This window comes from Pristis pectinata, chromosome 1, assembly GCF_009764475.1.
Source record: "Pristis pectinata isolate sPriPec2 chromosome 1, sPriPec2.1.pri, whole genome shotgun sequence".
Taxonomy (NCBI): domain Eukaryota; kingdom Metazoa; phylum Chordata; class Chondrichthyes; order Rhinopristiformes; family Pristidae; genus Pristis; species Pristis pectinata.
In genome coordinates this window covers 2,185,104-2,211,898 of record NC_067405.1, presented here as the reverse complement: position 1 = coordinate 2,211,898, position 26,795 = coordinate 2,185,104, and the positions used below count along the sequence as shown (strand labels likewise).

The 26,795-nt window shown below is 46.8% G+C and overlaps 2 protein-coding genes across 4 annotated transcripts in view; one reads left to right on the top strand and one right to left on the bottom strand.

Annotated features, from left to right (window-relative positions):
• LOC127569766 (C-X-C chemokine receptor type 2-like) overlaps window positions 1-26,795 on the top strand; it is a 134,079-nt gene that overhangs the window by 54,490 nt on the left and 52,794 nt on the right. The window lies entirely within an intron of this gene.
• LOC127569778 (C-X-C chemokine receptor type 2-like) lies at window positions 1,374-13,526 on the bottom strand. Of its 2 annotated transcripts, none has more exons than XM_052014664.1 (3): window positions 13,160-13,526; window positions 9,024-9,125; window positions 1,374-4,991 (listed from the first exon to the last, which is right to left on the bottom strand). In XM_052014664.1, exon 3 carries the CDS (start codon window positions 4,986-4,988, stop codon window positions 3,933-3,935), a length of 1,056 nt encoding a protein of 351 aa, XP_051870624.1. In that variant the 5' UTR covers window positions 4,989-4,991; window positions 9,024-9,125; window positions 13,160-13,526; the 3' UTR covers window positions 1,374-3,932. The 2 variants fall into 2 exon arrangements, with proteins under 2 accessions (XP_051870624.1, XP_051870631.1); XM_052014671.1 differs by having other exon boundaries at window positions 1,374-4,894.

Genomic DNA, 26,795 nt, shown 5'->3' with positions numbered 1-26,795 from the left:
GGGCCTGGGGAGTGTTGTAGTACAGAGACACCGAGGGGTACAGGTACATGGTTCCTTGAAAGTGGCGTCACAGGTAGACAGTGTGGTGAAGAAGGCGTTTGGCACGCTGGCCTTCATCGTACAAGACATTGGTAAGGTCACATTTGGAGTACTGTGTACAGTTCTGGTTGCCCTACTATGGGAAGGACGTCATTAAACTGAAAAGGGTGCAAAAAAGATTCACAAGGATGTTGCTGGGACTGGAGGGCTTGAGTTATAAGGAGGGACTGGACAGGTTGGGACTGTTTTCCTTGGAATGTAGGAGGCTGAGGGGTGACCTGATAGAGGTTTATAAAATTGTGAGGGACATGGTTAAGGTGAACAGCCACCGTCTTCTCCCCAGATAGGGGCATCCAAAAGTAGAGGGCATAGGTTTAAATTGTGAGGGGAAAAATTCAAAAGGGACCTGAGGAGCAACTTTTTCACACAGAGGGTGGTGCGTATATGGAACAAGCTGCCAGAGGAAGTGGGTACAATAATAACATTTAAAGATATTTCGACAGGTACATGGATAGGAAAGGTTACGAGATATGTGGCAAATGGCACTAGGTCAGGTAGGCAACTTGGTTGGTGTGATAGGTTGGGCCGAAGGGCCTGTTTCCATGCTGTATAACTCGAAACTCACTGACTCCATGAAGCAGGAGGGTTTCCCCTCCTTGAGGCTGTTGTGAGTTATGGGTGAGACTCATCTGTCTCTTCCGTCAGGAGTATGTGAAGGGGATGACCAAGAGGCGATAGTTTGAGATCGAGCGGCTTGAGGCGGGACACTTGGCTTGGAGTCCTGCCTGGGGTGAGCTACCAAAGGACCTGGCACTGTGTATCAGAGCAGGAAGATGTCTACAGCAAAGGTAGAATAAGGTCGGTGCTGAGAGTGGTGTGAATGAAGGGATGCCTGCCCATTGACATTGTCCTCGATACTTGCTCAATTACAATGGTGTTTGCTGCTCTCATTGACAATCCGGGTGTCAGCCATTCAGGGGTGTGGCTGCACTTAACATCCAAACAGAAAGTGCTGGAAACACTCAGTAGGTCAGGACACATCTGTGGGAAGAGAAACAGAGTGAATGTTTCAGGTGGGAGACATTAACTCTGTTCCTGTTCCCACAGATGCTGTCCGATCTGCTGAGTGTTTCCAGCATTTTCTGATTTTACTTCAGATTTCCAACATCTGAAGTTTTCCGCTTTTCACTGATGTGTAGCTGTCCTTCAACCTGAATGATGTGCAGCCCAGGGTGTGACTGTAGGATCATCCTCTGCTCTGCACTGGATATTTTACTTTTGTACTTTGTTGAAGACAGACTGGACAAGCAGGAGAGGTGAGGCCAGGTGTGAATCAAAGCTGTTTTATTTCACAGGCAGTCAGTGAACGTACAGAATATATGTCAAAGTAAATTCCATTCACACATTTCAAGCTCACTTGTCCAAACATAAACTGGAAATATAAACGACACAGCCTTTGCTTTCTTGGCCAAATGTACTTCTTTTTGGCATATATACACTTGCAGGAAACGTCTTTCAGTGAGTTATGTTCTCCTGCAGCTTTAGAATGAGATATGGTTCAGTTAGTTCAAAAGTGGATAAATCCCCAGGTCCAGATGGAATATATCCCAGGCTGTTAAAAGCAGCAAGCCAGAAAATTGTAGTGGCTCTGACTCCAACTGGGTACATAGTGCTTCCAGTGGAGGGGAAGACTGTGAGAGATGTACCATTGATTATAAAGGCAGGAAGGGATAAACTGGAAAAGTTATGGGAATCAATTCCATGGGAAAATGCCCCCTTTACTGAGAGAACACAGGTTGGTCAGGGATGGTTGACACCGAGGAGGAAAGATTTGGCGTGTAGGATGATATCGATGGTCTGGTCAGTTGGGCACAGAAACTGCAACTGGATTTGGATCCAGAGAAGTGGGAGGTAATGCTTTGGAAAGGTGCAACGAGACACAGTGAATGGAAGGACATTGAGTGGTGTGGAGGAACAGCAGGACTTTGGAGTGTATGTCCACAGATCCTTGAAGAGAGGAGGGCAGGTTAATAAGGGGTTAAAAAGGTTTGCTTTATTAACAGAGACATGGAACACAAGAGCAGGGAGGTTATGCTGGAACCTGACACAACACCACTGAGGCCACAGTGTGAGCACTGCGTACAGTTCTGGTCACCACATTACAGCACAAGTATGATTACACTGGAGAGGATGCTGAGGAGATTTATGGGGACATCACCAGGATTGGAAATTTGAGGAAAGATTCAACGTTGTGGATATTTTCCTTGGAACAGAGGAGGCTGAGGGAGACTTAACTGAGATGTGTAAGACTATGATAGAACTAGATTGAATAAACAGGAAGGATTTTTTTTCCCTGAGCAGAGTGCTCTAAAGCCAAGCGGAACAGATTTCAAGTAATTGGTGAGAGTTTTGGGGGGAGATGTTTCCACCCAGAGGTTGGTGGTTCTGGAACTCACTGCCCTAAAGGGGGGGAGAGGCAGAGACCCCCGTCACATGTGGACACTGCTGGACATGTACATGAAGGGCCGTTACCTGCAGGGCAGTGGAGCCGATGATTGAAGGTGGGCTCAGGCTGGGTGGCTCTGTCACGACCAGCACGGTGACAGTGGGCCGAACGGCCCCCTCGTGTTGGAAGTGTTCCATAATAGCCATGAGCCTGCTTTTGTTCTGAAGTGAGGAAGGCTGCCCCGCAGTGCTTTGTTGACCACCTCAAGACCTCCCTTATCTTTCCGTGCAATGTGAGCCGGTCAGCGGACAGTGCCGGATCATCAGCTGTCAGACCAACACTCCTCAGGCAACGGACTTCATCCTTCACTCAGTCAGTGATGTCGACGGTGTCGCCTCATCACTGCAGAGAACAGACAGGCCACACACCAGGCATCACAGCACTGGCGCCACTGTTAACCCCCGATGTTCGGGGCCTTGGTAATGTTCCCTTTCCCAGTAAAAAGGGATAAAGAAAGATGTAATAAAGTGCCCGAGGGGGCGGTGGAGGCAGGGACTCTCACACAACATTTCAGAAGTATCTGGACGAGCACATGAATCACCAAGGCAGAGAAGGGTACGGACAACGTGCTGGGGAATGGGATTGGTGTAGATGGAGTTACACTTCTTGGGTTAACGCTTCAGGACAATGCCCCAGGAAGGAGGTAGATGTTATTCTTGGGGCGAGAGGGATCAGGGGAACACGCGGAGAAAGCATGAACAGGGGACAGAATTTGCAAGATCAGCCATGATCACCTTGAACAGCAGAGCAGTCTAGAAGGGCCAAATGGCTGACTCTTGCTCCCATTTTTGATGTTTCTGGGAGTTGCCTGGCAACTTTCATTGAAGGCTTCCCAATAACTAAGAGACAAGAAGATTACATTTTGCTAAACTCATCCTTTAGCTTCTGCTGTTTGTGGTTGGTTGGACACCAGACCCCTCCATCATTATCCACAAGGCTCTGCTGGGAAAGGAAGGTCACCCCTTTCCTTTGTGGATGTACATTTCCAATGTACGGATTGTTTGAACGACCTGCTTATAATGTGGTAGAAGCTCTTTGCCAATCACTATGGGAGTGCCCACATCTTGATTTCACACTCAGGTCAATGCCCTTCCATCGGTCCAGTTCACACTTTCTCCCTCCACAGACGCTGCCTGACCTGCTGAGGATTTCCAGCACTGTTTTTATCTCAGATTTCGGGCATCTGCAGTTTCGGCTGTTTGCATTTGTTTCTCCATTTTAACTTGACATTTTCTGTAAGCAATTAGAAGTGACTCTCCACAGGTAATTTTATCTATTCCCCAGGCAGAATGGGACAGAGTTTGATCAGCAGCCCAGCAGTTCTTTACTATGTGCCCAACCTCACTCTGTGCTGCAGTGAAACATCACAGAATCTCTCACATTGGGTCTAAATGGTGGTTGATGTCATTCCATTGACTGAGGACTGTACAGACCTCCTGAACTGAGACTCTTCCCTTTCCTTCACCAGTCCTTTATCAGCCAAGAGTTTGAGCAGGTTTCTCCGGAATTTCACCCCGATGAACGCGTACAAGATTGGGTTAATGCAGCTGTGCAGGAATCCCAGGCTCTGGGTGGCAGACAGAGCCCTGTCGATGTGGTGGCGCCTGACACAACTGTCGGCGATGAGTTTGCGCCTCAACAGAGTGTCGGTGAACACAGTTACATTGTGGGGCAGCCAACAGACCAGGAAAGCGAGCACCACGGCGATAACAACCTTCATGGCTTTCTGTTTCTGGAAACCCTTAGTCTGACACAGTCTGTGGATGGTGACACTGTAGCAGAAGACCATGACCCCCAGTGGGATGAGGAACCCAATGATGTGGCGTAAGATTTTGGTGGCTAGTTTCCATGCTTCATCAAATTCACCATCATGATCCTCATTACATATGAACTGTTTGGAAAAATGGTCCTGGATCTCGCTCTTGTAGAGAACGGGTAAGGATAGCAGAACGGCCAGCACCCAGACAACACCACAGACCAGTTTGGTCAGAAACAGCCTATTCTGCTTGTGGGACTGGGCAGAGCGGACAATGGCCAGGTAACGGTCCACACTGATGCAGGCCAGCAGCAGGATCCCACTGTAAAAGTTCACCTCCTGTAACATGCTGACAACCTTACACATGGCATCACCAAACATCCACCCTGATGTGGCATCTACTGCCCAGAAGGGCAGAGAGAGGGCAAAGAGGAGGTCTGCCGTGGCCAGATTGAGCAGGTAGACGTCTGTGGTCGATGTCGTGCGTCGGTTGTAAAGTATGACGGTCATTACCACCAGGTTCCCCGTCACGGCAAGGAAACACACCAGGCTGTAGACAACAGCAGCCAGAGTATCCATGGCTGGATATGTCTCTGGATCACAAGGAAAGTTACTTGGATCAATTTCAAAGTAAATGGTCGTATTTCCATTTGAAGTAATAGGAATTTTGATATGGATAGAAGACATATTCTGAAAGAAACAGATTGTCAAATAAGATTAAGGCATTTGGCAATTTATACAAGCATTCCCAGAGCACATACTAAATCTGCCAACATCCTCCCCCATGTGCCCATGGTGACCAAGGTCTCTCCAACATGGCATTGCTCAGGACAGGCAGTGCTGGCACCCGGGGCATCCCAGAAGGCACATCCTTTTTTGAGCTCGCCTAAGGATCTGAGGTCCATCCGCAGGCACCGATCACAGAAACCTTTTATTACGGTGCAGTGGTAGGAGTAACAGTGGTGGGGATTTTAACTCAGCGATACTGCTAGAAAAGCAAAGAATGCCACAGACGCTGGAAATGTGAAATAAATACAGGAAACACTCAGCAGGTCAGGCAGCATCTGTGGAGGGAACGTTTTGTCAAAAAACTCTCACACTCTTTACCTAAAGCATTGTTTTCTTCTTGGGAAAAATGTGCATAGACAGGGGTGTCCCCTGTGTGTTTGTACCCCCCCCCACCCCCACCCATGTCTGGTCTTGGATGTAGGAGAATGTTATTTTCAGACTATATTGGACAATTTGGTAATTGAGAAATTTGTGAATTCCATCAGGAATGTGTCTTGTACAATCTGAAAATAACATCATCATGTTTCTCTCTGGAGTCCATGATAGATGTACTGAGTATCAACAGCACAGAAACAGAATCGGAATCAAGTTTATCATCACTGACATATGATATGAAATGTGTTGTTTTGCGGCAGCAGTACAGTGCAAAGATAAAAATCTATAAATTACAAAAATAAATGAACAGTGTAAAAGAGGAACAATGAGGTTGTGTTCATGGGTTCATGGACTGTTCAGAAATCTGATGGTGGAGGGGAAGAAGCTGTTCCTGAATTGTTGAGTGTGGGTCTTCAGGCTCCTGTACCTCCTCCCCGATGGTAGTAATGAGAAGAGGGCATGTCCCGGATGCTGAGAGACTTTAATGACAGATGCCACCTTTTTGAGGCACGACCTCTTGAAGATGTCCTCGATGGTGGGGAGGGTTGTGCCCGTGTTGGAGCTGGCTGAGTCTACAACCCTCTGCAGCCTCTTGCGATCCATATGGCCCATCCTGTCCATGCTGATATCCATGCTCCACTCGAGCCTCTTTACATCTTTCCTCATCCCAAATCTACACTCGGGACCAACCTCGACAAGGACCACTGCATCCCTCTCCCAACCTTCTTGGCAAACAAGGGTCCACAAGGAGGTGGTGGACAGTCACATCCACTGTGCAGGCCATCATTGAGGACAGTGTGCAGTGGGATTGAGACCCCATTTGTGTGTGAAGGATTGATTGGATCAGTTGTCAAGAAGCATGGCCTTACTCTTGCTGCGATTGACTCTGGTCCCCAAGGTCAGCTCAAACTAGCCATCATTGCTGATCAATCTGTGAACCAGCCAGGGATCCAAGCAGAAGTCCGTAGTGTCTTCAATGTACAGGGAGCAACACACAATCTGCTGGAGGGACTCAGCGGGTTGAACAGCATCTGTGGACGAAAAGGGACTATCAACGTTTTGGTCCGAAACCCCGCATCAGGAATAATGCCGAGTCCTCATGCAAGGTTTTGACCCAAAACATTGACATGCTGGTCGAGTTCCTCTAGCAGATTGTTTGTGGCTCCCGATTCCAATATCTGTAGTCTCTGGTGTTTCCAATGTACGCAGATGCTCTGACCCAGGTTCTTCACAGCCGTCTTATGCTCATGTCCTTCCTGATAAATTTGGCATAAAAAACTGAGCACAACACAAACGAAAAGTCCCCAGATTTGATGGAGAAGCTTTCTGTTTCCTGCTCGTTGATTTGGATCCCTGATTGCTCTTGAACAGAGTGGCTCACGGGGCCATTTCAGGGTCAGCCACATGGATGGGTCTGGAGACACATACAGGCCAGACTGGGTGAGGAGACAGACTTCCTCCCCGAGCGGACAATAAAGTAGGATAATGTAGGATTAGTGTGAGTGGGTTAAAGGGCCTCTTTCCCTGTCCTACCTCTCTATGATTCTAAGGGATCAGAGAACCAAATGGATTTTTACAACAATCCACTGGACTTGTGCTCACAGTTACAGAAACAACTGCTTTTTTTATGCCACATTACAAGCTGAATGTAAATTTTGAAGCTGTCCCGGTGGGAATTGAAGTCAGGTCAGGGTGTGTGGGTGACCACCACTTCACCCATTCGGTCAACACCCTTTATCATCTTAAAGACCTGTGCCGGCTCACCTCACCCTCCCTTCCTCAAGAGAAAAGAGACCCAGTCTGTTCATCCTTTCCTGATCACATTTTTGATATCATCCTTGTCGATGTTCTCAGCGGTCTGTCCTGTGTCTCTCTGTCCCCATTATAACATGGGGACAGAACTCCATGGAAAGACCTTAGTGTGATACAACCACGGTTCAATACAGAACATTAGATCTAAAGGTGGGGATTAGGAGCCGTGAACCTGCCCGACCTTTGAACAGAGCCTGGCTGATCTTCTACCCTTTGCCATTTCCTTGCATTATCCTCATATCCCCTGATTCCCCTCATATCCAGACATGTATCAATCTTCTTTTTTTTAATGAAATCAAAGACTGAGCCTCCACATGGCAGAGAACTCCAAAGATTCACCATCATTTGAGTGAAGATATTTTATCTTGTCTCAGTCCTAAATAGTCTACTTCTTATTTTGAGACTTTAATCCCCATATGCAGATCATCATCAAAGATCCCCACCATCCGGGCCATGCCACCTTCTCACAGCTCCCATTGGGCAGGAGGTACAGAAGCCTGAAGTCTCACACCATCAGGTTCAGGAACAGCTACTTCCCTTCAACCATTCGGTTCTTGAACCAACCGGCACAACCCTAATCACTACCTCAGTACAGCAACACTGGGACCACTTTGAGCACTAAAATGGATTTCACGTTTTTTGTTCTAATTGTGTTCTTTCTTGTAAAAATTGTACATTATTTATGTTTTTTTTGTGAAGGGTCCCGGACCTGGATCATTAACCCTGTTTCTCTCTCTACAGACACTGCCTGACCTGCTGTGTGTTTTCAACATTTTCTGTTTTCATTTCAGATTTCTATCATCTGTAGTTTTTTTGATTTTCTTATTGTCATTTGCAATTTCCAAGCCATAGTTTTGTTTAACCAAGAATTGATGTGGTGATCCAAAGTAAACGGAAGCTGTTACCTATCAGTAGCAATCTCTCTGGCACTCTTCCTACACCAATTTATGTGTTTATACCTAACTACTGTTTGTAATGAACATTTAACCAGCTATTTGTTGGTAACTTTCTTCTGGCCTCCTTTGTGAGTACATCTTTGGCCCTGAAATTCCACCTTCTCTACCACCGTTACCGGTGACACAATGGTGAATATGCATGGCTTGCAAGAACACAAGTGCAAAACCGTTCTCTCTGCATCACTGCTCTCTCATCTTCTGTAGTAGAAATTTTTCTAACTTCCATGATAGAATCATACCCATATCTCTGACAGGAGTGTAACAGGGCAGCTGTAACTAAGGCAAGATCTGAATAAGCCAAGCCCAGAGGATTTAAACAGCAAAGAAGTCACCAGGCTCAGTCTCGAAATTTTTTATCTGTGTGTTCATTGCACTCCACCCTTTTGTAGACAAATCAAGGTCACTCATCCATTTGAATCAGTGTTCATGCAGTTTTACTCTGATGTGTGAAAATCAGCTTCCTACTCTCACTTCTCCAATGACCTGATCTAATATTAATGATCCTTACTCTGGATCCCACCATCAAAGTACTCACCTGCTCTGTATCAGAGCTATAAAATTCTGTTCTCATTTTGTGACTCCCAATTAATCTCATTAACATTCTAAACTTGAAGGAATGCAAACCAAGTTGGTGCAGCTTGTCCTCCTGAGTTAAACTGTTCCCATCTCATCTTTCTGTTTGTGGAACTTTGTGTTCCATCTGCTCACACATCAACAACAGCAAGTAGCAAGTAATTAACCCGGCAGTGAGGAAGTGATAAAGTGTTATAGGATAAAAGAATTCACATACCCGTCCGAAGGATGCACTCCACTCAATGGACTTTCTCAAACAGACTCCAAGCGACAGGAGGATGGCCCAGTAGTGATCAGCAAGATGAATTCATCGCCTTATCTGAGTGAGGAAAGTGCAGCGTGTGAGCATTCAAGTAAAGAAGCAGGAGGTGTTTTGCAATGCCTACAGCATTTATCAAGATAAGTGTGGCTCACAGTTTCATCATAATTTCTGCTGAAGGTTTGACAGACAGAAGGAAGAAGGGACAGAGGTGAATGAGAGGAGAGATACAAGAGGAAGGTCCAGCACAGAAAATGCCACGACTGAGAAGGGAGAGGAGGAGGGAGAAGGGAATGTGGCGGGATCTGTGAGTGGAGATCGGGTGAACTGGGTGCTCAGACAGAGGATCCATAGGGGCTGATACACTAACTGGGATCAACTGGGCGAGGCTCCCTTTTGTCAAGTCTGCACAGTCACTCAGCACAGACTGTCGCTGAGCTTGGTGAGTGGATTGTTCCAATCCTGAGATGGAGAGGAGAAAGTGAATGTAAAACAAGTACAAAGAGGCCAAGTAATTCCATGAGAGGGGAAATTTGAGGGTGCCAATCTTCCGATGTCCACAAGTCCTGGTGAAGAATTGTGTGAGTGCTCACTGGAACATTCAGAATCTTTTTCCCAGGGTAGAAATGACAAAGGCCGGAGGGCATGCATTTAAGGTGAGGAGGGGAAAGTATGAAGGATTTCTCCGTCCATAAGGAATCCACCTTTGCCCTTGCGAGTCTTTCCACTTAACGCACTTACAGAAGCTCTTACAGGTTGTGTTCTGCCTGTGTTCTGCCCTGCCTTTCCCGAACAGTTTCTCGGTCACCCTTTGCTGAATCCTGAACTGCTCCCAATCCCCAGGCCTACCTGCTATTTCTGGCAACCTTATTGACTGCATCCTTTGTTTTAATAACAGCTCTAATTTCTCCAGTCAGCTACAGATGAATCACTTTTTGTTTTGTGACTTAAATAGATATAAAGCGAACAATTACAGCAATATTAATCGTGTCATAGAGTAATAGAGAGATCAAGCACAGAGTCTTTATCCCAGGGTAGAAATGTCAAATATTAGAGGGCATAGCTTTCAGGTGAGAGGGGGAAAGTTTAAAGGAGATGTGCGGGACAAGTTTTTTACCCAGGTGGTGGGTGCCTGGAACAGGCTGCCAGGGGGAGTGGTGGAGGCAGATACGATAGTAACACTCAAGAGGATTTTAGACAGGCACATGAATGTGCAGGGAATGGATGGATATGAATCATGTGCAGGCAGAAGGGATTTAGTTTAATTTGGTTTCATGTTGGGTGCAGATATGGTGGGCCGAAGGGCCTGTTCCTGTGCTGTACTGTTCTGTGTTCTGTGTTTATGTTCTAGGTTCAATAATCCGTGATCAACAGCCTTGAAACGGGAATCCCTAAGGACCAAGCTCAAGGACAGCTTCTATCCCACTGTTATAAGACTATTGAATCGTTCCCTAGTATAATAAGGTGGACTCTTGACCTCACAATCTACCTCGTAATGGCCTTACATCTTATTGACTGCCTGCACTGCACTTTCTCTGTAACTATAACACTTTATTCTGCATTCTGTTATTGTTTTCCCTTGTACTACCTCGATGCACTGTGTAGTGAAATGATCTGTATGGATGGCATGCAAAACTAAGTTTTTCATTGTACCTCGGTTACACAGACTGCTACGACTTTACCAGTTCATCAGTTTACCCATCAAACCCTTGCAGTGACCAGCCAACCCAACAGGAGAGGCCTTAACCATTCAATATCACAGCTGATCTTATTGTAACCTCATGTATAGCCCCAGTAAACCTTCGCCTCTTGTGACACTTTACTCTGTATTCTGTTATTATTTTTACCCTGTACTACCGCAATGCACCGTGTAATGAATTGACCTGTACGAACGGTATGCAAGACAAGTTTTTCACTGTACCTCGGTACAAGTGACAATAGTGAGCCAATTCCAATACCAATACCACAACTGATCTGATTGTAACCTCATGTATACCCTCATAAATCTTCACCTCTTGTTTTTCTCATATCTGCCAACCTACATCTTAGAAATATCTAAGGAAGTGTTCCAAAGGCATACAGCCCTCTGAGAGGAACTATTTTGTCTCTCTGTCTGAAATGGGTGATCCCTCATGTATAACCAGTGAGCCCTGGTCCCAGATTCTCCCACAGGAGGAAATATCCTCTCCACATCAATCTTGTCAAATTCCTCAGCAGATGGAACACAGAACAGAACAGCACAGTACAGGCCCTTCAGCCCACCATGTTGTGTCGACCTATACAAACACCTACTCCCTATTCAATCTAACCCTTCCCTCCCACACAGCCCATATCCCTCCATTCTTGTACTTTCTATTTTTCATCCAAGTCCCCTGTTCCAAACTCCAGCAGATACAAGACTACTCTCCCTAACCCGTCACCCAGTTATTAAGCACATGGCATTCACAGGGTCATTGAAAGCACATATACGAAGTTGTCTGAGTAACAGGCACCAGTGGGTCACGATGCAGAGTTGCTTCACAGACTGAGAGAGACGAATAACGGTGTTCCCCAGGGATCGGTGCTGGGGTCATGGCTTTTTTTGATCTATGTCGATGACCTAGGTTTGGGAGCACCAGCCACAATTTCTAAATTTGCAAATGACTCAAAACTTGTCAGTACTGTGAACTGGGAAGAGGATGGTGATCGATCTCAGCAGGGTGTAGACAGGCTGGTAGAATGGGCAGATGCATGGCAGATGCAGTTTAATGTGGGGAAATGTGGGTTGGGGCATTCCGGTGGGAGGAATGAGGAGAGGTTACACAGGACAAAGGATACTGTTCTATCGGGGATTCAGGAGCAGAGGGGCCTGCGGGTGTGGGTGCACGTATCGTTGTAGGTGGAGGGGGGTGTTGAGGAAGTGGTTAATAAGGCATACGCAGCTCTGGGCTTTATCAGCAGAGGCACAGAGTATTAGAGCAAGAACGTTGTGCTGAACCCAGATAACGCACTGGTCCGGTCTCAACTGGAGAATTGTGTTCAGTTCTGATCGCCTCAGTGTAGGAAGGATGTGGAGGTGTCAGAGAGGGCCCAGGAGAGATTTATGGGAATGGATGCTGGGATGAGGGGCGGCAGTTCCAAGGATGGATTGGAGAGGCTGGGAGTGTTTTCTTTGGAGAAGTGGAGGCCGAGGGGAGATTTCAATTCATATAAATGATGAGGTGTGGGCAGAGCGGAGAGTGGGAGCTGTCCCCACGGTGGAGGGCTGGAGACCAGAGGTCACAGGTGTGAACTGACGGGGGAGGGGATGAAGAGCGACACTAGTAAAACTTGTTTTCCAAGACTCGTGTCTGGAATCTGCAAAGTTCCTCCTGCAGATGTTGTGGAGGCAGGTTCCACTGTGGCCCTGCAGAGGGAAGTGGAACTGGTTTGTTCTGGTCACATGTACCGAGGTCCAGTGAAAATCTGGTTCTGCAGGCCATCCATACAGCTCGCTTCACTACAACAGTGCGTTGAGGTGGAACTCTTTTGTTGGCAGTCCCTGCAGACTGGTCTTTTGTGAATCATGCACGAGGACCCCCAGACCCCTCAGCAGCTCTGAGCTCTGCAATATTTCACCACTCAGATAACATGCTTCTTTCAAATTATTCCTGTCAGAATGGACCGTTTCCCACTTTCCCGCATGATAATCCATCGAGTCATAGAGGTCTACAGCACAGAAACAGGCCCTTTGGCCCATCTAGTCCATGCCAGCCTGGTTTTTCTGCCTGTCCCATCTAACTGTGCCCAGACCATATCCCTCCAGACCCCTCGCACCCATGTACCTATCCAAACCTCTCTTAAATGTTACACTTGAACCCGCATCCACCATTTCCACTGGCGGCTCGTTCTACACTTGCACCACCCTTTGAGTGAAGTAGCTCCTGTTACAAACTAGGTTACTATTGGTGAATGTCCCTTTATGATAGAGTAGTGTGTGTGTGTGTGTGTTTGTGTGTGTGTGTGTGTGTGGGGGGGGGGTCGTGATAAGGACATAATGACATTGCTGGAGCAGACAGTCGGAGTCACTGAGAAGAGAGAGAGAGAGAGAGAGAGAGAGAGAGAGAGACACTTACTGCTGGCCTCTACATCGATGGATGAAAAACAGTAACTGTGTCTCTCACTACAATCCACATATGGATTTTTGGAATAATCCAGTGGAGTCCACTTTGCCTTTAACCTGTAGAAGGAAACAGTTATTTGTGTGGATGGCCACGTCTCGAATACCTTTCGGGGTGGCAGATACTTTGGAACAAAGCAGTGGAGATCATCAGTGACTGAGGTGTCGTATGGGTTCCATCGGGGAACGTTTGGATTTCGTAATCTCTCTATTTTCTCTCTACATTTCCTCATCAGTCAACGGTGGTTTTGCAGAAGCCTTTGCTCACGTTTCACCTTACGGCTTGCTGAACTCAACTTTGAGAACTATTCCTGGACTTGGAGTTTGGGGATTTGCTACACACACACTTTTATTTTTTTCTTATTATCATAAGTAGTCATTAATAAAATAGTTTTTACCACTTATACATGACTCCGAGTATTTCTTTTGTTGCTGGTACGTGACCTTCCCCCTCAGATTGCCCTTAAATATTTCACCTTTCACCCTAAACCTTTGACCCCTAGTTCTAGTCTCACTCAACCTGAGGGGATAAAGCCTGCATGCATTCACCCTATCTATACCCCTCATAGTTTTGTATTCCTCTATAAGATCTCCCCTTGTTCTCCTGCACTTCAAACTATCCCTGTAACTCGAGTCCTCAAGTCCCGGCAACATCCTTATAAATTTTCACTGCACTCTTTCAAACTTATTGATATCTTTACTCTCTTTACGACCCTATCTACCTGCGATACCACTTTCAATGAATTATGGATCTGTATTCCCAGGTCCCCTTGTTCTACCGCACACCTCAGTGCCCTACCATTCACTGTGCAAGTCTTACACTGGTTTGTCCTCTCAAAGTGCATCACCTAACACTTGTCCGCATTAAATTCCATCTGCCATTTTTCAGCCCATTTTCCCAGCTGGTCCAGATCACGCTGCAAGCATTGACAGCCTTCCTCGCTGTCCACTACGCCCCCAATCTTGGTGTCATCTGCAAATTTGCTGATCCAGTTTACCACATTATCATCTAAGTCATTAATATAGATGATAAACAACAACGGACCCAGCATCAATCCCTGCGGCACACCACTGGTCACAGGCCTCCAATCAGAGAGACAACCATCTACTACCACTCTCTGAAAGCCAAGCGACTTAACCTTCTGGACCAGGCTTGCATGTGGGACTTTGTCAAAAGACTTGCTAAAGTCCATGTAGATAATGTCCATTGCCTTCCCTTTATCAACCTTCCTGGTAACCACCTTGAAGAACTCTATAAGATTGGTTAGACATGACCTGCTACGCACAAAGCCATGTTGACCATCCCTAATCAGGCCCTGTCTATCCAAATACTTATATATCCTGTCCCTCAGAATACCTTCCAGTAATTTACCCACGACTGACATCAGGCTCATTGGCCTATGATGTCTTGGCTTATTCTTAGAGCCTTGAACAATGGAACAACATTAGCTATCGTCCTGTCCTCTGGCGCCTCACCTAAGGACATTTTAAATATCTCTGCCAGGGCACCTGCATTTTCTGCACTAGCCTCTCACAAGGTCCGAGGGGACACATCGTCAGGCCCTGGGGACTTATCCACCCTAATTCGCCTCACGACAGCCATCACCTCCTCTTCCATAATTCTGATATGGTCCGTGACATCCCTACTCTTTTTCCTCAGTTCTATAGACTCTGTGTCTGTCTCCTGAGTACAAAAAATGCAAAAAATTCATTTAAGATCTCCCCTATCTCTTTCAGCTCCATGCATAGTATTGGTATCGGTATCGGCTTACTATTGGTATTATTGGTGTTGGCTCACCAGCACCTCTACTTCCTCAGCGGGCTAAAGAAATTTGGTTTGTCCCCTTTGACTCTCACCAACTTTTACCGATACACCATAGAAAGCATCTTATCTGGATGTATCACGGCTTTGTACGGCAACTGTTCTGCCCAAGACCGCAAAAACCGCAGGGAGTTGTGGACACAGCCCAGCGCATCACGGACACCAGCCTCCCCTTCTTGGACTCTGTCTTTACCTCTCGTTGTCTTGGTGAAGCAGCCAGCATAATCAAAGACCCCACCCACCCGGGACATTCTCTCTTCTCTCCTCTTCCATCGGGTGGAAGATACAGGAACCTGAGGTCACGTCCCACCAGACTTAAGGACAGCTTCTACCCAATGTGATTAGACTATTGAACAGTTCCCTTATACAATGAGATGGACTATGACCTCACGATTTACCTTGTTGTGACCTTGCACCTTATTGCACTGCACTTTCTCTGTAGCTGTGACACTTTACTCTGTACTATTATTGTTTTTACCTGTACTACAGAAAGTCACTCTGTACTAACTCAATGTAACTGCACTGTGTAATGAATTGATCTGTACGATCAGTATGCAAGACAAGTTTTTCACTGTACCTCGGTACAAGTGACAATAATAAACCAATACGAATACCAATATTGTCACTTGTACCGAGGTACAGTGAAAAACTTGTCTTGCATACCCGTTCGTACAGATCAATTCATTACACAGTGCATTGAGTTAGTACAGGGTAAAACAATAACAAAATGCAGAGTAAAGTGTCACAGCTACGGAGAAAGTGCAGTGCAGGTAGACAATAAGGTGCAAGGTTATAACAAGATAGATTGTGAGGTCAAGAGTCCATCTTCTCGTACTAGGGAACCATTCAATAGTTTTATAACAACAGGATAGAAGCTGTCCTTGAGCCTGGTGGTACCTGCCCTCAGGCTCCTGTATCTTCTGCCTGATGGGAGACGGGAGAAGAGAGAATGATCTGGATGGGTGGGGTCTTTGATTATGCTGGCTGCTTCACTAAGGCAGCGAGAAGTATAGACGGAGTCCAAGGAGGGGAGGCTGGTGTCTGTGATGCACTGGGCTGTGTCCACAACTCTCTGCAGTTTTTGGCGGTCCCAGGCAGAGCAGTTGCTGTACCAAGCCGTGATGCATCCAGTTAGGATAGTGCATTCTATGGTGCATCGATAAAAGTTGGTGAGTGTCAAAGGGGACACGCCAAATTTCTTTAGCCTCCTGAGGAAGTTGAGGCGCTGGTGAGCTTTCTTGGCCGTAGCATCTATGTGGTTGGAACAGGACAGGCTATTAGTGATATTCACTTCTGGGAACTTGAAACTCTCAACCCTCTCGACCTCAGCACCATTGATGTAGACAGGTGCATATACACTGCAACCTTTCCTGAAGTCAATGACCAGCTCTTTTGTCTTGCTGACATTGAGGGAAACATTGTTGTCATGTCATGATAGAGGAGCTCTCTATTTCCTTCCTGTACTCCGACTGAGATACGGCCAATTACATTGGTATCATCTGCAAACCTGTAGATGGACTTAGAACAGACTCTGGCCACACAGTCATGAGTGTATAGGGAGTAGAGTAGAGGGCTGAGGACACAGCCTTGTGGGGCACCAGTGTTGAGAATAATCGTGCTGGAGGTATTGCTGCCTATCCTCACTGATTGTGGTCTATTGGTCAGGAAGTCAAGGATCCAGTTACAGAGGGAGGTGTTGAGTCCCAGGTCTCGGAATTTGGTGACAAATTTGCTTGGAACTATAGTATTGAAGGCAGAGCTGTAGTCAATAAACAATAGTCTGACTTAGGTGTCTTTACTGTCCAGATGCTCCAGAGATGAGCGTAGGGCCAGGGAGATGGCGTCCATGGTAGACTGTTTCGGCGATAGGTGAAGTGCAGTGGGTCGAGGTTGTCTGGGAGGCTGGAATTGATGCGTGCCATGACCAGCCTCTCAAAGCACTTCATGATGGTGGATGTCAGAGCCACTGGTCGGTAGTCATTAAGGCAAGTCACCTTGTTCTTCTTAGGTACCGGGATGATAGTGATCTTCTTACAGCAGGTGGGAACCTCAGATTGAAGCAGGGACAGGCTAAGTAAGTCTGCAAACACCCCCGCCAGCTGATCTGAGCACACGGCTAGTGACACCTTCCAGGCCAGATGCTTTCTGCGGGTTCACTGTCTGGAAGACTGATCTCATGTCCTCAATGGTGACCACAGGATCACATGACCACGCTGATCTTCAACAGGACCAATTTTGTCCCTTGCTATCCTTTTGCTTTTAATATTGCTATAGAAACCCTTGGGATTCTCTTTCACCTTGTCTGCCAGAGCAACTTCATGTCCTCTTTTAGCCCTCCTGATTTCCCTCTTAGGTGTTCTCTTGCATTTCTTATACTCCTCAAGCTCCTCATTTGATCCTAACTGCCTGTACCTGGTATGCACCTCCTTCTTTTTCTTTACCAGGGCCTCAATATCACTCGATAACCAAGGTTCGCTAAACCTCTTAACCTTGCCTTTTATCCTAACAGGAACATAGGGATTCTGTACTCTCAATATTTCATTCTTGAAGGACTCCCACTTACCAAGCATCTCTTTGCCAGAAAACAACCTATCCCAATCCATGCCTGCCAGATCCCTTGTGATGCCATCAAAATTGGCCTTCATTCAGTTTAGAATCTTAACCCCAGGACCAGTCCTATCCTTCTCCATTTGCCAGATCCTTACCCTCTCACTGAACCTATCTATATCCCTTTTTTGCCTCCGTTTCTCCTTGTCACAACTCATTTTCCCTGTATTTCATCACAAATTAGTGGCAACCGTACCTACCATGCCTCTGCCTTGTATCCAGATGAAGACCTATTCGTGGTGATGCTGTTGATTAGACCGAGAAGTTAACAGGAAAACAATTCTATATCAGATCGCAGCACATCCTGACCTATGAGGCTGATTAAACAACAAAGGCATTACATGGAAATCAAGAAGCAATTGCGGCCAAGTGCTATAATTATACTGTGTTTCTTCAAAATGTTTGCCTCAGTGTTGTGTTTCAGAGAGATGTGTTATGAGGAAACTGCAAGAGTAAGTCATAGGTTGGTAATTGGTAAATTGGTTTATTATTGTCACATGTACTGAGGTACAGTGAAAAATCTTGTTTTGCATGCCATCCATACAGATCATTTCATCACATCAGTGCATTGAGGTAGGGAAAACAATAACAGAATACAGAAGTGTTACAGTTACAGAGAAAGTGCAGTGTGGAAGACAATAAGGTACAAGGCCATAATGAACTAGATTATGTGGTCAAGGGTCCGCTTTATTATACTAGGGAACCATCCAATAGTCTCATAAACAGTCCTGGAGCTGTCCTTAAGCCTGGTGGTACGTGCTTTCAGGCTTTTGTATCTTCTGCCCGATGGGAGGGGGGAGAAGAGAGAATGCCTGGGCGGGGTGGTGGGGTCTTTGATTGTGCTGGCTGCTTTACTGAAGCAGCGAGGTGTAGACAGAGTCCACGGAGGGGAGGCTGGTTTCCGTGATGTGCTGAGCTGTGTCCACAACTCTCTGTAGTTTCTTGCAGTCTTGGGCAGAGCAGTTGCCACACCAAGCTGTGATGCATCCAGGTAGGATGCTTTCTATAGTGCATTGATAAAAATGAGTGAGTGTCAAAGGGGACGTGCCAAATTTCTTTAGCCTCCTGAGGAAGTAGAGGCGCTGGTGAGCTTTTTTGGCCGTGGTATCTACATGGCTGGACCAGGACAGGGTATTATTGATGCTGTGGGCATTTGCATGGGCCCCAGCTACACCTGTATTTTTGTTGGTCATGTGGAACAGTCCTTGTCCAAAACCTACTTTGGCACCCCGTCCCCATTTCTTCCTCAGCTACCTTGACGACTACATTGGCCCTGCTTCCTGCACCCATGCAGAACTCACCAATTTTATTGCCTTTGCCACCAACCCCCGCCCACCCTGAAAATTCACCTCACTATTTCCGACACTTCTCTCTCTTTTCTAGATCTCTCTGTCTCCATCTCAAGAGACAAACTATCCACCAATATCTACGATAAACGTCGAGAGACAAACGACTGCAGATGCTGGAATATCTAGATGAAAAACACTATGATGCCTGGCCTGCTGTGTTCCTCCAGCATCACAGTGTTTCTCATCTGCTATAAACCCACTGACTCCCACGGCTACCTCAACATTTCATCCTCGACATTACCTCTGCTTAACATTTCATCCACTCTGATCCTCAATACTAGTGCTCCCCAGGGTTGTGTGCTCAGTTCCCTGCTCTACTCCCTGTGTACCCATGACTCTTGTGGCCAGGTACAGCACCAACTCAATCTTTAAGTTCACTGACAACACCACTGTTATCAGCCAGATCAACAACCATGATGAGATGCAATGCAGGAAAGAGATTGCAAACCTTGGTTCATGGTTTCTGAACAACAACCTTAACGTTAGCAGAACGGAAGAGCTAGTTTTAACCAAAGGAAATGGGGCAGGGAAGGGCATTTAGCACAACCCTGAAGCAGTGATCAAGAAAGCACATCAGTGTATGCACTTTCTTTGGTGTCTGAGAAGGTTCAGCTTGTCCACGAGGATTCTCTCAAACTTCTACAGATGCGCCATAGAATGTATCCTGACAGGCTGCTTTTCAGCCTGGTGTGGCAACTGCTCTGCTCTGGACCGACGGAACCAGCAGAGAGCGGTAAACACTGCCCAGTCCATCACCTCCTTCCATCTGGTCCACCTTCATGGTATGTTGATCAGGAAGGCTAATGGTATTGTCAAGGATACCTGCCACCCTGGCCATTTCTTTCTCTCTCTTCTACCTTCTGGGAGAAGATACAGGAGCTTGAAAGCCCGAATGTCCAGACTCAGGAACAGCTTCTTCCCCACTGCTGTCATACTCCTGAACCTGTCACCTCTCTCACACCCCCTTCCCAGTAGTGCTGCCACGTTCTCGGACTCTTAATTCAACCTTGTCCGTTATTGTCACACTAGCATTTCTTTTTGCATTACTTCAGTTAGCACCACTATCTTTGTACCATTGTTGTTTTGCACTTGTCACTGCATTTATTATTGTATTTATCATTACCATGTACACTGTTTATTCTGCGAACTTCACGCGAGCAGGGAATTTCATTGCACCCTGGTGTGTGTGACAGTAAACTGATCTGACTCTGACTACACCTCCTCCCTGGTCTCCTGTAAGGAACACATCTCTTTCTCTCAGTTTCTCTGTCTCCACTTTTGAAATGTCCGCCGTCTTCAGGGAACATGGCTTCCTCTCTGCTGCAGTTAATGGATCCCTCACACACATTTCCTCCATTTCCTGGATGTCGACACTCAAGCCTCACTCTCCCCAGACAGAGCAGCAATAAAGTTCCTTTGGTTCTCACCTGTCACCTCACCAAGCCTCTGCATCCAGCATATCATCCTCTGTCATCTATACCACATGCAACAGAATCCCACCACCAGCCACATCTTCCTCTCTCCTCCCCTTTCTGCTTTCCACAGGGACCACTCCCTCCATGACTTCCTGGTCCGCTCATCCCTCCCCACCCACCCCTCCCATTCCCCTGGCACTTACCCCTGCAACTGTACAAGGTGTAACACCTGTCCCTACACCCCCTCCATCCAGGGACCTAAACAGCTCTTCCAGGTGAGGCAAAGATTCACATGCACATTATCTACTACACTCGGTGCTCTCAATGTGCCGATGATGATTTCTTTGACATTATTTCCCAGTACAAATTCTGCCATCTTTGTCTATGAGGAATTCACATTTGTGCTCTCTCCCCTCCCCACCCCCATGACCTGCCCGTCTATTCCCCACCTCCTTCCCTTTATTCCATGGTCCACTGCCCTGTCCTACCCGATTCCTCCTTCTTCAACCCTTTGTCCCTTCCACCCATCACCTCTCAGCTTCTTACATCACTCCCTTTCATCCCCCCTCTTCCACCCACCTACTTTCCCCCTCACCTGGACTCACCTGTCACCTGCCAGCCTGTGCTCCTCCCCCTCCCCCTCCCCCTCCCCCCACCTTCTTATTCCGGCTTCTGCCCTCTTCCTTTCCAGTCCTGATGAAGGGTCTCGACCTGAAACGTCGACTGTACATTTCCCTCCAGAGATGCTGCCTGACCCGTTGAGTTCCTCCAGCATTTTGTGTGTATTGCCTCACATTTGTACTTAGAGTCACAGAGATGGAGAGCACTACAGCACAGAAACAGGCCCTTTGGCCCATCTAGTCCATGCCGACCTGATCTTCTGCCTAGTCCCATCTACCTGCTCCGGGACCATATCCCTCCAAACCCCTCTCATCCATGTACCTATCCAAACCTCTCTTAAATGTTACAAATGAACCCGCATCCACCACTTCTGCTGGCAGCTCGTTCCACACTCGCACCACCCTCTGAGTGAAGAAGTTCCCCCTTAGATTCCCCTTAAATATTTCACCTTTCACCCTCAACCTATGACCTCTAGTTCTAGTCTCACCCAACCTGAGGGGACAAAGCCTGCATGCATTCACCCTATCTGTACCCCTCATAATCTTGTATACCTTGATAAGATCTCCCCTCGTTCTCCTGCACGTGGCACGGGTAGCAGTCCTGAGATCACCACCCTGGAGGTCCTGCCTTTTAACTTAGCACCTAACTCCCTGAACTCACTTTGCAGGACCTCGTCACCCTTCCTGTCTATGTCATTGGTACCAACATGTACCACAACTTCTGGCTGCTCAATCTCCCCCTTAAGAATGCTGTGGACTTGATCCGAGACATCTCTGACCCTGGGACCTGGGAGGCGGCATACCATCTGGGAGACTTGTTCTCATCCATAGAATCTCCTGTCTGTTCCCCTAACCAATGAATCCCTTATCACTACTATACTCCTCTTCCCCCACTTCCCTTCTGAGCCACAGAACCAGACTCAGTGCCAGAGACATGGCCGCTGTGGCTTTCCTCTGGTAGGTTGCTTCCCCTGCCCCCAGCATTATCCAAAACGATACACTTGTTTTTGAGGGGAACGGCCACAGGGATGCCCTGCACTGACTGCCCATCCCCTTTCCCTCTCCTGACAGATGCACCCAGCGACCTGCATCCTGCAGCCTAGGTGTGACTGCCTCCCTGTAACTCCTGTCCATCATCTCTTCAGTTTCCTGAATGATCCAGAATTCATCCAGCTCCAGCTCCAGCTCCAGTTCCCTAACACGGTCTGTAAGGAGCTGCAGCCGGATGCACTTCTCGCAGGTGTAGTCATCAGGGACACTGGAGGTCTCCCTGACTCCCCACACCCGACAAGAGGCACAACACCACTGCCCTGACTGCCATTTCACTGCTCCACTGTGGAATAAAAGCAAAACAAAGACCTTACCTGAACCTCAGCTTAGCCTCTGCTCACTGAAGCCTCCTGAACCAAAGCTGAATCAATGATAACAACAAAATAAAATAAAAACTTTACCTGTTCTTACCTCTGCCTGCTCTCTGAAGTCTTTTTCCTGAGAGAGCTGCTCTCACTATCCAAACTTGGGCCACTTACTCTGCCTCTTCATGCTGAAGCCTCTTGAGCCAAAGCCTAGACTTGCTGGTCTTTTTCTCAAACATAGTTATGGAAGCTATTACAGATGGTGCTCTGCTTCATACGCTACCTTGCCTTTCTTTTACAGCTTCTCGGTCCTCCTTTGCCGAATTCTAAACTGCTCCCAACCTTCAGGCCTGCCTGCAAGTTAATCAACTGTTTACTTTGTTAAATAACAACTCTAACTTCTCCAGTGTGCCACGGAAGAATCACTTTTTTTGCGACTTAAGTGGATATAAATCAAACTATTACAGAAATACTAGCAGAATTATACAGAGATATAGATCGGAATCTTTATCCCAGGGTAGAAATATCAAATAATCAGAATCAGGTTTATTATCACTGATGTATGTCATGAAATGTGCTGTTTTGCAGCAGCAGTACAGTGCAAGACATAAAATTACTATAAGTTACAAAAATAAATAAATAGTGCAAAAGAGGAAAAACAAGGTAGTGTTCATGCGGTGATGCAACCAGTCAGGATGCTCTCCACCATACATCTGCAGAAATTTGCAAGAGTCTTTGGTGATATACCAAATCTCCTCAAACTCCTAATGAAGTAGAGTCACTGGCATGCCTTCTTCGTGATTGCATCAGTATGTTGGGCCCAGGATAGATCCCCTGAGATGTTGATGTCTAGGAACTTGAAGCTGCTCACCCTTTCCACCGCTGACCCCTCAATGAGGACTGGTGTGTGTTCTCCCGACTTCCCCTTCCTGAAGTCCACAATCAATTGCTTGGTCGCTGAGTGCGAGGTTGTTGTTGTGACACCACTCAACCACTCAACTAGAGGGCATGTGTGTGCTTGTGTGTGGCGTTATTATGACAACAACAGGAAATAATGACATGCTGACATTTTGGTTCAGTCAGAGTCAGAGAGAAGGGGAAGAGAGAGAGAGAGACACTTACTGCTGGCCTCTACATCGATGGATGAAAAACAGTAACTGTGTCTCTCACTACAATCCACATATGGATTTTTGGAATAATCCAGTGGAGTCCACTTTGCCTTTAACCTGTAGAAGGAAACAGTTATTTGTGTGGACGGCCACGTCTCGAATGCCTTTTGGGGTGGCAGATACTTTGGAACAAAGCAGTGGAGATCATCAGTGACTGAGGTGTCGTATGGGTTCCATCGGGGAACGTTTGGATTTCGTAATCTCTCTATTTTCTCTCTACATTTCCTCATCAGTCAACGGTGGTTTTGCAGAAGCCTTTGCTCACGTTTCACCTTACGGCTTGCTGAACTCAACTTTGAGAACTATTCCTGGACTTGGAGTTTGGGAATTTGCCACACACACACACTTCGATTTTAGTTTTTGCGGTTAATGTTTAATATCTAACATTTTTACTTCTAATATTCTAACATTTTTACTTCTTTTATTTTTTTTCTTATTATCATAAGTAGTCATTAATAAAATAGTTTCTAACACTTATACATGACTCCGAGTGTTTCTTTTGTTGCTGGTACGTAACACAAGTTTTTTACACAGAGAGTGGTGGGTGCCTGGAACGGGTTGCTGGGGCTAGTGGTGGAGGCAGATACGATAGTGGCATTCAGCAGTGGCTTTTAAACAGACACGTGAACATGCAGGGAATGGGGGGATATGTGGGAGGAAGGGGTTAGATAGCCTTAGGAGTGGTTTGAAGGTCGACACAACATTGTGGGCCGAAGGGCCTGTATTGTGCTGTATTGTTCTATGGATATGGATCATGTGCAGGTAGAAAGGATGAGTTTAATTTGCCATTGTGTTCAGCACAGACATGGTGGGCCGAAGGGCCTGTTTAGAACACAGAACAGTACAGCAAGGAGCAGGATAGAGACCATCACCCACCCGTTTACACCAATCCTACGCTAACCCTACTTTTTATCCTCCCCACGTCCCCATCAACTCCCCCCAGATTCTACCCCTCACCCATACATGAGGGGCAATTTACAGCGGCCAGTTCCCCAACCCACACGTTGTTGGGATGTGGGAGGAAACCGGAGCACCCTGGAAACCCATGCGGTCACGGGGAGAACGTGCAAACTCAACACACAAGTCCTCACCCTAACCCTAACTCTATCACTAAAGCTAACTCCAGCCCAGATCCTCACCCCAACCCTCCCCGAGCCTATTCCCAACGTTGTGGGCAGGGCCTGAGCCCCAGGGCCCTGCCTCCCTACACACAGACCACAAACATCTCTAGCTCCCCCTCCACCCTTCCCTTCCCCTCCCCTCCCCCTGCTGAAACCTACCATCCCACGGCAGCCCCTCCACTGCCCAATCCCTAATAACTCGTTACCATGCACTGCTTCCCCCACCCCCACCCCCCACACAGACCACCATGTTTGGGCACAATCCCAATGTCCAACATCCCAGGAGGTGCTCCTTCCCTCCCAGAGCCCTAATGACCTGATCCCTCACAGTCAATAATCCTGAATAATATGTCTAATAACCCACAGATTCACAGAGTAAAACAGCAGTGGAAACTCACTGCCTTGATAAAGCAGCCAGAATAATCAAAGACGTAGGAGTCAGAGTAGAGTAGAGGGCTGAGGATGCAGCCTTGTGGGGCACCAGTGTTGAGAATAACAGTGCCAGAGGTATTGCTGCCTGTCCTCACTGATTGCGGTCTGTTGGTCAGGAAGTCAAGGATCCAGTTGCCGAGGGAGGTGTTGAGTCCCAGGTCCTGGAGTTTGGAGATGATTGTTTGGAATTATAGTATTGAAGGCAGAACTGTAGTCAATAAAGGATAGTCTAGCATAGGTGTCTTTACTGTCCAGATGCTCCAGAGCTGAGTGCAGGGCCAGGGAGATGGCATCCACTGCAGACCTGTTTTGACAGTAGGTGAATTGCAGTGGGTCGAGGTTGTCTGAGAGGCTGGAGTTGATGTGTGCCATGACCAACCTCTCAAAGCATTTCATGATGGTGGACGTCAGAGCCACCGGATGGTAGAGATACAGTATAGGAGGTAGTCATTATGAATAACTGACTTGCAGCAGCATCACAGGCACATAGTGTCAGATAAGTAGCACTCACAAGAAAAACATGAATTAAACATAAATTATACACAATTTTTTTCAAGAAAGAACACAATTAGAACAAAAAAACAGTCAGCTTTGGTTCAAAGTGATAAAATTGGTCCCAGTGTTGCTGTACTGAGGTAGTGATTAGGGTTGTGCCGGTTGGTTCAAGAACCAAATGGCTGAAGGGAAGTAGCTGTTCCTGAACCTGGTGGTGTGGGACTTCAGGCTTCTGTACCTCCTGCCCGATGGGAGCTGTGAGAAGATGGCACGGCCTGGATGGGGGGAATCTTTGATGGTGGATGTTGCCTTCTTGAGGCAGCACCTCCTGTAGATACTCCTGATGGTGGGGAGGGATGTGCCCGTGATGTATTGGGCAGAGTCCACTGCTCTCTGCAGCTTCTTACGTTCCTGCGCATTTAAATTGCCCATCTAAGCTAGTTCCATTCACCTGGATTAGGTCCATCTCCCTCTAAACCTTTCCTATCCATGTACCTGTCCAAATATCTTTTAAATATTGTAATCATAAGGAGGAAATAAGGCAAGGGAAGCAATAAGGGAAGGGACAATAGATCATGAAAGTAAACTAGCACAAAATATAAAAACAGATAGTAGCTTTTATAATTATATAAAGTGGAAAAGGGCGGCTAGACCTTTGGAAGATGAGAAGGGGGAATTAATATTAGGTAATGCAGATATGGCTGAGGCTTTGAACGACTATTTTGTGTCCACCTTCACGGTGGAGGACACATCTAATGCCATAGAGATATTATGGATGCGATGGGAGGTGAGGACCTTGATACAATCGCTGTCACTAAAGAGGTAGTGATGTGCAAACTAGTGTGTTAACAAACTTAGCAAACTTTGTATCTCTGTCTTATGAGGATAGGTTCAGTGAGCTAAGGCTTTTCTCTTTGGAGAGAAGGAGGATGAGAGGTGACCTGAAAGAGGTGCACAAGATGATAAGAGGCACAGATCGAGTGGACAGTCAGAGACTTTTTCCCAGGGCGACAATGGCTAACATGAGGGGACATATTTTAAGGTGATTGGAGGAAGGTATAAGGGGGATGTCAGGGGTAAGTTTTTTACACAGAGAGCGGTGGGTGTGTGGAACGCACTGCCGGCAGAGGTTGTGGGGGCAGATACATTAGGGACATTTAAGAGACTCTTAGATAGGCACATGAATGATAGAGAAATGGGGGGCTAT